Source organism: Liolophura sinensis, chromosome 13, assembly GCF_032854445.1.
Source record: "Liolophura sinensis isolate JHLJ2023 chromosome 13, CUHK_Ljap_v2, whole genome shotgun sequence".
In the NCBI taxonomy this organism is placed as follows: Eukaryota; Metazoa; Mollusca; class Polyplacophora; order Chitonida; family Chitonidae; genus Liolophura; species Liolophura sinensis.
Genome location: NC_088307.1, coordinates 13,780,060 through 13,790,155, shown reverse-complemented (window position 1 = coordinate 13,790,155; position 10,096 = coordinate 13,780,060). Strand labels below are relative to the sequence as shown.

Here is a 10,096-nt window from a genome sequence, read left to right as displayed (position 1 = left end):
ATGTATAGTGCGACGGCTTTTGGCGGTTTGTTTTCATACCGCCTAACCACACACGTGTACACTACATCCGCGTAAAACATAGATCTTTGTCCATAACAGTTTCAGATTTAAATAATAAGCATTAATTTTAACAAAGCGGAAGAAAACAATAATATTTGCTTTTCACCACTACAGAAGTAGTCAATTAGTCAAGATTTATGGCAACTATTCGGTCTGTGTGCTAGAAGTATGTAGTTCTTGAAATCAGTCCGCGTAGCAGCAGACAACATGGCGGATGTTGAGTAGCAGTAGGCACATCGAGCGGTCAAGTCATTCACTTAAATCAGTCATGTGAACTTGTTTTACGCTTTGGATTTTACGTTGTGAAAATGGCGAGTAAAGCCTGTGATTGTGAGCCATTCAGTGGCATTGATGCACTACCTGGTAGAGTCGAGGGCTGGCTGAACGTGTGGGGTAAGTAGCCTCGGTGACTGAGTGTAAGCGAAATACAGCTCGCCTGTCAACTTGCGGTGCTTTAGCCAGTTATGGCTAACTGTAGTCTTTTCACAGCGTTTATCGGCTGTCACAGATCATTGTTGACAACCTGAGATTGAGAGATGCCTCGTGATTTTTTTAGAATCACTTTGTAAAGTAGATGTCTCTTAAAAGTTTTAATGACAATTTGCTTGTACGACGTAGATTTGACGTGCGTGTGACTGATAGTGATGTATCTGAAATTGACATACCGGTAGCAGCTTACGTCTTATGACAACTTGTCAGTTTTCTGTCAGTTGGTGGAAATATAAATTCCGTGCGCAAACTATACACCCAATTTTCAGCTTCCACTGGCACAAATCCCGTTAAATGTTAAATGTAACGTAAGCTTCTTAGCTTTCTATAATGTATTATCTTTTAAACCATTCACATGCAGGAAACACTTACAGTCTGCAACAGTTAAAATTTTGATACTTTGTACAACTAGTATGGCGGGTTGGTGGGTGTATATTATATATATTTTATGTAGGCCTGTACATATTATATATAGAGTTGATTCCAACAGGCAACATTATCAGTTTGGGGATATTATTTTTCATGGTTGATATGTCTTCGTGGAACAGTTTAATGCTTTATAGGTGACTACGTCCACAACTTCACATGTTGACACCTTGTGTGGCGTATTTAGTGGGATATGATGTATCTAATGAAACCGAACAAAATCGTTGGGAATAAGATATTCAATCAAATTGGTTGATTCTCAGTTCGCAGTCTCCAATACGCATATAGTATCAAACGTAATTTGACGAGTATTATAGGGATTACTTTCATGAAGCTGTACAAAACAGAAAATCCTGTATACAAACTATTGTAAGTGGCACGTCTTTCAACACATGCTGATTATATTTGCAGATGACAAGCTCCAAACGGATAAATTCTATAAAAGCAACACCAGGATGTTAAATTAGTGTGTTGCCAACTGTTTTAAGATAAGAACATTCTGCTACTTTTGAATAGTATGAGAAATAAAATTGACCAAACCAGTAAAGTACAATGGAACCAATATGCCTCTATGCAGACATGTAGGTGCGTTTTATTGATTGTGGATTCTATGAAAGGTCACTACATATGATGGACAGAGGGGATGGGTTATAAAACAGTGGTTTGTATGCTGTAGAATGTATACCCTGAAGAGGGAAATGAACAAGGGTTCACCTTGAGTACAATCCCCCACCCTTCCCCTTTTCACAGGCACAGGCTGCTTCATGCCCAATACAGAGCTATTGTATTGATTTTATATTCAGATTATATGCAAATTAGACTTGACAGTATTAATTGTCATGCAAAACACATGCTCTAGACCCTAGGCTGCTTTTCTTCTTTTTTTTTTTTTACTTTTTTTTTTCTGTGGTATAATTTATACCATTGTCAGTATTATTTCCGAATCCATTTGCAGATTGATTTTATTGGGGGGGTGGGGTATATTTGGACCAGAATAAATTTGCATTGAATCTCTCATTTTATGTGGAATAAAGGTTTATCCCATCTACCAAATAATTGACTTTTACCACATGTACATATATTTCTGCTTCACCCCTTCAACATTCAGGTGGCTTTTTGTGGTCAATATGAAGTGCTTTTCACACTTTTCTGGGTGTAATTCTTGTAAGAATCCTACCCTACCCTACCCAATACAGGTTATGAATGCATGTGTAAATATCACAGTATATATATGATAAAATGTACGGAATTATAATATGTGCTGTAAATAAACATGCATTTGTGTGGGATACTTGTGTACAGTGTATGATATACAAAAGCCTTGTATAGACATGTATTTGCAGACATCATCATTTAACAGTTGAGTTAGCATGGTTGTGGAGACCCTCCCATGACTGCAGTACATAGTCCAGGCCTCTCAGTCTGTCTTATACCATTAAAACTTGTCAGCCCTTAAACATAAGGATTTCATGCTTACTGGTTTTGCTAAGCGACAGAAAAAAATAACAGAACTGTATTTATTGACGTTTATGCTCAGTGTGAAGTGTGGTGGGTGAACAATGTTATGCTCAGCTTTGCTCAACCTCAGCAAAAAAGCCCCCCCAAAAACCACAAGGATCTTGGCTTTAATTTGTAGTCTTGTTATGTTCTCAGACATGAAGTGGAGATAACTTCCTGAGCTAATACGTAATATTCGTCTTCTGCTGTATGCTTACCACATTGTCAGCTCTTTGGTTTGTGTTATGAACTTGTGTTAATTTTTTTTTGGATCAGTCTTTTATTAGTATTATTAATTATAATTTCCCTGGATGAAACTAGCTGTCAACATGTAGTCTATACAGAGTGCAGTGGGGAAAATTATTCTTGCATGCATGGGAATGTGTAAATATAATTTTGCTAAAGTGGCTGTAGGAGTTGTAAAAATAGCCTATTAATAATGAAATAAAAACTTCCTTAAAAGCCTTGTTTAAGTTACTAGTTTGCAGTGTAATCATTCACACGATTTCTGGCTGTAAATGCACAATATGTACAGTAGTCATGATATTTGATATTTTGACCTCTTCAGAGTGTATATGATGACCTTGACATTGACCTTGGGGGTCATCCAGTATGAATTAAAGGTGTAAAACTAATTAGATTCCATTTATGTAATTGGAAAACAACGTGAAGCTTACAACAAACAGTCATGTATGTTTCTGAGGATCTTAAAAAAGAGTGAATAACAACGTATTTTGAGGCCTGGTGTGAGAAGGAAGTACAATACATACAGTGTACTGTGATACATGTGGATGTAAATGTACATGCAGTGGCTAAAAAAGCAAATGATGCCACAATATTATACTTACATATATGTAATTTTACATGTAGTCACCTCTTTAAATTGTTAATTGTTATTTGTGTAAAATGCTTGGCTAAAAAAAAACAAAGTGAAACAAACTTGGAATAGGACGACTTCAAAAATTACATCCGGTTACAATTTACTTACATACATCTGTGTGGAATTTTTTTTTTTTTATTTAAATTATAAAGCCAGCGTTGAGAGCGTGTGTTTCTTGTTTAATATTGATCAGTATGTGTGCCATATGATTCTGTAAATTGTAAAAAAGTAATGAAATCATTTCTGTGATCTGTCCGTATTCATTGATGATATCTTTATAACTATACCTTGTTTTATTTATGCTCGTATACATCTTGAAAATAATTGCCTCAGGACACCAGGGAAAAACCTATTAGAATATTACCGAAGATATTTTTCCCTATATAACCTACATGTGTACTTCCATCATCTCTGTATGGACATACACATGTATGTGTGCTGTTGGTAGCTACTGTAGATATAAAGGCTTCTCATTTGCTCAGATAGCCTCAAGTTAAAAGGTGCAACTTTTCAATCCTTACGGGTCGAGTGATCAGGTGCTAACAACTCTGATTCAACCTGTAATAATATCCCTCAGGATGGCTTTCACATCTGCTATAAATTTAATTACATAGGTGTAAAATTGATATACTGTTTGTGTGTGCATCAGCATGGTTATATGGTAGAGGATCACCTGTGTAGAGATAAACAGAGATGTTTACTCCGAGAGTGACAGATTTGTCATTTTGATTTAAATCTTTCAATTCAGTTGAACGAATTATTTTAAAAAGATCTGAAAGCTGAACATTGAGTGGAAAAAATAACTTGTGTATGTAGAAATATGACGCCCAAGATATGACAACAAAAATGGTGTAGAATTTGTTTTTTTCTTTCTTTAGGGCATTTACATTGACATTTGTTGGTACAGTACTATTAATGGGTGGGGTTAGGAGACTGTTATAGCAGTGTAGTCAAGCAGTACTTAACTATTTACCTACTGTACTTCGTGTGTGTGTACGTATGTACAGGCAGGTTCAACATCAGTAAGTCATCAACTCTTGAAGAAATGCGACATTCCTTCCATTAGCAGGAGGAAAAACTGCTTTTTTATTTGTGTCTATTTATTTCCACCTGATTAAATCAAAAGGACACCTGTAATTTATGTATGCATAAGTGTTGTACGTCTGGATTTCAGGACAGGTTGTTTTTCAGATGCATGTGAGAGGTCATTAATATGCATGATCACAGGTGTTATTAATTTGCTGATCATTGCAGGTGTTAATATGAGTATCCGTAATCACTGTAGACCTGTCTGCCCTGTCTGGTTACATGTAGCTTGGGCTCTTCACATTTATTGAGGCAGGTAAGGAGTTCAAATCCAGCTGGTGTCATCTAACATACATGTACACCCCTCCTGGTTGATAATTGTCCACAACATAGGTAAATGTACTGTACATATATACATATACTAGGTCAATCTTTGCAGTGTTGTTTCTCTCTGTGAGAGATATATATTTGTATATGTACAGATAGTCGTACTAATTTGGTTATCCCAATTTGTTGTCTTTCAATGTAGAACAGATATAGACAAACTAGTAAGGTGGGGCTTAGGTATCTGTTTGTAGAGAAGAGCTCCCAAAGGGGTCCTTTGACAGCATTCCATTTTGACTACCCTATTTCTACTAATTTTTTGAACACCTAGTCTGCTCCTGTCTTCTTAGCCGGTATACATTATACATGTCATTGCAGCAGGAATATTTAGTTTCTTTTTCTCACATGGCTATTCCATCTAATGAACAACATCTTCACATCTTTACTATTCCTGGGTCCTTTACAAAGTCATGGGAAAGAAATCTAATATTCTGCTTTCAGCACTACTTATGTCTGTCCCCAAAATTAGAAGAATTATGGTATTTCAGGAAAAAAATGGCAATTTCAGAGACTGTTTTGGAATTAAAAGCCGGAAAATGGCTGTAGTGAACACTGATTAGGGCGAATGTTAGCTTAGTGTATATGATTTGGGCAAATTCAATCCTCAGTATCCTGATTCCGTGGTCTCCTTCCCCCACGTCAATTTAACTTCCTGCCCGTCACATGCAGCATTCCCTAACATCAATCCTGCTTCCTGCAGTAGCTCCAGAGGGCAGTGTTAGGTAACTGCTGAGTCTCCCGTGAACTCTGATCACGGATGTTACACCATGTAATGCTGACTCACAAGTTACATGTGGGAATAGCGGAAACCTCTTGTACACGCTGTTCACACCTCATGGATGGAAAAGGCCAATTTTGTGAAACTAGCCCGCCAGCTGACATCAGTGACAGTTTGACTCCTGCACGTCTTTATGGGATTTCTATAAATCCATTGACACTGTCAGATTCAGGTTGCTTGTAGTGGGCCGAGAAAATCATTGCATGTCAATGGATAGCAGGGTTGTCCAATTGACAAAGTCAGTCTGTGCTTTACCAGGGGTGTTAGCAGGTTAGAGGGACATGTGCGGGTACATGTATATTGAGTTACAGCGTGATGTCATGAACCACAACAAGGAACTATTTATTTCTTTATTTATTTCGTTGGTGTTTTACGCTGTAGTCAAGAATATTTCAATCATACGACGGCGGCCAGCATTGTGGTGGGAGGAAACCAGGAAAACCCACAACCATCCGCTGGTTGCTGGCAGACCTTCCCACTTACGGCCGAAGAGGAAGCCAGTATAAAACAAGGAACTAATGAGATTGAATAAATCCTTTATAGGTACTAGTATTTGCTTATGAATTCGGAAATTCAAATAAGAAGCCTGAATTAAAATTTTAATGTTTATCATTACAAAGGGCAGTCGAAGTCAGAATTTGCCTTTATTGTGTTTGTGCCAAATAAATAGCAGAAATTTGCATGAATTAAAAGTACATATATGACAAGTTTGGCTGTATTTGTTAAGTTTGTTTTAAACAACATAAAATTTTAGTGTGTTGAGGTTTTAAAATGTCACATCTTTATATTTGGGAAGCCACCTGAAATAAATTAAGGGTTATTTTGTGACAACAAAGATATTAGATTTCATTTGTGGGCCCTGCTGTACTTGTTTGTTTGTCTAAATTAAACTATGAATGGTTTGAAGAACAAATGTAATGAATGAAAAAAAAATGTGCCTGTATACATGTATGTACTTAAGGAACTTTAGGTCACTGACTTCTTATTTTAAACCAGGGGATTTGATGAAACTGTTTGCCCAAGTGTCTTTTTCCTTGCCTGACCCGAAGCCTGCCAGGCTGGGTGTGGCCCAGTCCCTATCTCTCTCCTCAGGTTACCAGCAAAAATCAGGAAAAGGCCGGAGGAATCCCTGCTTATTGAGATGTTAGTGTTCAATAAAAACAGCTGTGCTAACAGAGGTCTTAATCAAACAAGAGCGGAGCAGCAGTAACATGGATGAAAACACCCAGTTAATAGCAGTAAGAGCATTCAGATTCTGGGACCCTGTCATGTGATGCAAAGGAGTCAGTGAATATTTGCAGGTCTTTGGCAACACTGTTGGTGTTATTATTCGGGCAAACTTTGCGACTTAATGGTTCTGTTGAAAACTGATTAAATTTGTTTGCCGGGTTGTGGGAATGGCTTGTCTGTGTGGTGTGTTAATGAGGTCAGCCTGCTTTCCAAACTTAGCCTCTGTTTTCCTGTTTTCTCAGTCATGTTGTGGATTGTAAATATTTCTTTAAGGTGAAACCAAACACTGTGACTTTTGATTAAGGAAAATCATTTCATGTGTGGTTTGTTTCAACTTTTAACTCTCGATCTCTGAACTCTGAGGAGGTCAGGATTCAGAGTTTTGAAATATGCTTGCATTGCTTTGTTTTTACTCTATGTCTTTGCTCTAGCTTATCGTATTGTCAGGGATACCCAGTACATGTGAACAGAATTCTCCTGTGGTAGTTTGGTATACACATGGTACATACGTGTATGTATGCAAAGATAAATCATTGAATTAGGGTTTAATAGGGTTAAAAAAAAAACAATCAAAAAGACATTTTCCACCCGTAGAAAGCTGCAACTCTGCTGCAAGCTACATCATCACTAGGTTTTTTTTCATTTATTTGATTTTTTTTTTTAAACATATTGTATTTCACGTAAAATTTGGTATGTAAAAGTGCACTTTCAGAAACACGTGTATAAAGACCTTAAAGTGATGCTTCTGATATCCAAACTTAAGGTAAGAAATTCATGAAACTTACACGAAAATCTCTTAAGTTGTCCTACAAAGTTGACAAATCAATCGGGATCAAGGAAAAATGTGTCACTTGAAAAACGCCGAACATTAGGGGAAACACAGCGCATTCTTTTGATTTTATACTCCAGTACCCTTCGTGCAGATTGTGTCACGTTCTAGATCTAACACTGCAGCATTTCAATACATCTGGAATGTTACCTGTACATATACTTTTCTAGCATTGACAGAAACTTGCTATGTACGTGTGCCATGAAGCAGGTAACGTAGATTACATCTTGCTCCTACTTTTGTGCCATACATTTACGTATGAAAGGTCTGAATTGTGTTACTAAAAGCCTATAAATGTTTTGTTTTTTAGTATAAAAGACCCGACTTTGCCTCATTATTGTTTTTCAGGGCATAGTTGTTCAAGGACTACCTTGAAACATGACGTAATCATTACTGTTTCAAAGCCATTATCACACCTGTGATGAACACCTGATAATGATGCGAAGCTCAGCCTTTTATGACAAAATACACCTGCCCATTGTTCTTTATGTGTACGCCTGTGATTCAAGCTGAAAATATGCCAAGAGGCTTTGTGTTCTTATCAGAGAGATTACAGTACTCAAGCGCAGCTGTATGGATGGGTGTGTAAAGTTACAAGCCTGGATTGGCCAGCTTGATAGCCCTGTACCCATTCTGCTGTATATCTATGTGCACTTGTGTACATATGCATAATGGATGTTAACAGTGCATTTCTCTAATGTCCTTAACTCTGTTGCCTTGGCATACAGTAAGGGTGCTGGTATAACTTTACAGGGATATATAAGTAGATGGACATTACCAGGAAGTTTAAGTGAAGCCTAAGTGAAACGAACTGAAATAGATCTAATTATACTATTACTGTAATGATTTCTTGTGCTGTTACTGTAGTGATTTTTTGTACTGTTACTGTTACTGTAATGGTTTTTTTTGTTAATACAATTGGCTGATATAGCCAGGGTAGTTAAATTAGAGGGCAAAAAATGAAAAAAACAAAAAACGAAAAAATGAAAAAAAAAAGCTGCCAGAACAATGAGCATCTCTGCACGAGCCTTAGTTGCCTTCACGCCTACCAAAAGTTGTCATCCACTCAACACTGTTAGATATGTGAATTGAACCTGGATCAACATGTATAGCCAGGGCCATATCCCCCGGGCTCTGCCAGGTTTCCTCCCACCATAATGCTGGCTGCTGTCGTATACTGTATCAGTGAAATAAAACACCAATCAATTAAATAAATAAATAAATATATTTACATATAAAGTACACATGTACATGTACAGTGTGACAGTATCAGGTCTGCTTATGGACATCATTTGGGTTGATCGGACCACCAGTCTACAATGCACATGTACATGTATGCATGAATGTATTTAGGGAGTGTTTCAGCTATTGCATATCAGGCAGCCATACAATCAGTAAACCACCTACAGCTTCCACACTATTGATTGTACATCATGGATTCGTTTTTTTTTTTTATTTTTTTTTTTATCGCAGCCAGAATACTTGCCATCTAGATTAATATCACACTTGTGTAATCAACATGTGGTAAGCGGTGTCCTAGGCAACTGAAGCTGTAAGATGATGCATGTACATGTATGCAGTACAGATGTGGAAATCGAGTTTTTGTTTGATGCTCTTGGTTATGTTAAGGGGTTTAAATGCAAGTAACATGAGTAACATCATCTGGAGTATCAGAGTTGATGCCAGCATGCCAAAGTATTTGAATTGACAGACCTTTAAATTTTAGGTCTGCTATCATACCCCCTCACCTAACATACTCCTAACACACTCCTGAACCAAGGTGTGCTAGTATGAAGACCTACCTGTCAACATCAAAAGTCTGAAGAATGAATTTACATGTAGATGTGTCAATCACTCTCTTGGTCTTTTACAAGGGGTGGGATAATCACAAGCCTGTTCAAAAACAAAGACATTCAAGGTCATTATCGAGTTCACATAGATGTATTCGTGGCAACATCTCTGTGTATTCATGTCTGCTTACACTAATTCCTCAATTTTTTGGACATGAAAGAACAACTTTCAGTGCAGTGTGCGCAGATTTTTAATTGCTTTTGGGGACAAAACTACAGTAGTTGGATTGACCAATTTCAGGGCTTCACAAAAATATAGTTTTAGCAATCTACACAGAATAATGTCTTCAGAATACGTTTGAATAAACAGGTTGTAAGCATGCGAAAAGGTTGAAGAATTACAGTACATATAGTACATATTTAGGTCACCCTAGAGAAAAGTTCAGTCCCATTTTTAGTCAGAATTTTCAGGATTGTCCTGAAATCGTTAAGTACGACATTAAACCTCAAGCATACATATGTACGTACAAGCACTTCCATTAGTCTGTGGGCCTTGAAATGTCACAATACATTGCACCAGCTGGCTCATGTGGTCACAGTCAATCAAGCTCTGCATCACTTATGAGGTTGAAGGTTCAAATCTAACTCATGGTGGTTTGCTGTGGTTTTGTTTAGTATCTAGCCATAGGTTTGTTTGATACCTGGCA

The 10,096-nt window shown here is 37.3% G+C and overlaps 1 protein-coding gene across 5 annotated transcripts in view; it reads left to right on the top strand.

Moving 5' to 3' along the window:
* The first annotated feature begins 279 nt into the window (after positions 1-279).
* The window catches only part of LOC135480082 (ras GTPase-activating protein nGAP-like), a 258,043-nt gene continuing 248,226 nt past the window's right edge, over positions 280-10,096 (top strand). For all 5 annotated transcript variants that reach the window (XM_064759830.1, XM_064759829.1, XM_064759828.1 and 2 more), the window contains exon 1: positions 280-453. In XM_064759830.1, coding sequence (XP_064615900.1) covers positions 369-453 — 85 coding nt within the window. In that variant the 5' untranslated portion in view covers positions 280-368. The remainder of the gene's footprint in view (positions 454-10,096) is intronic.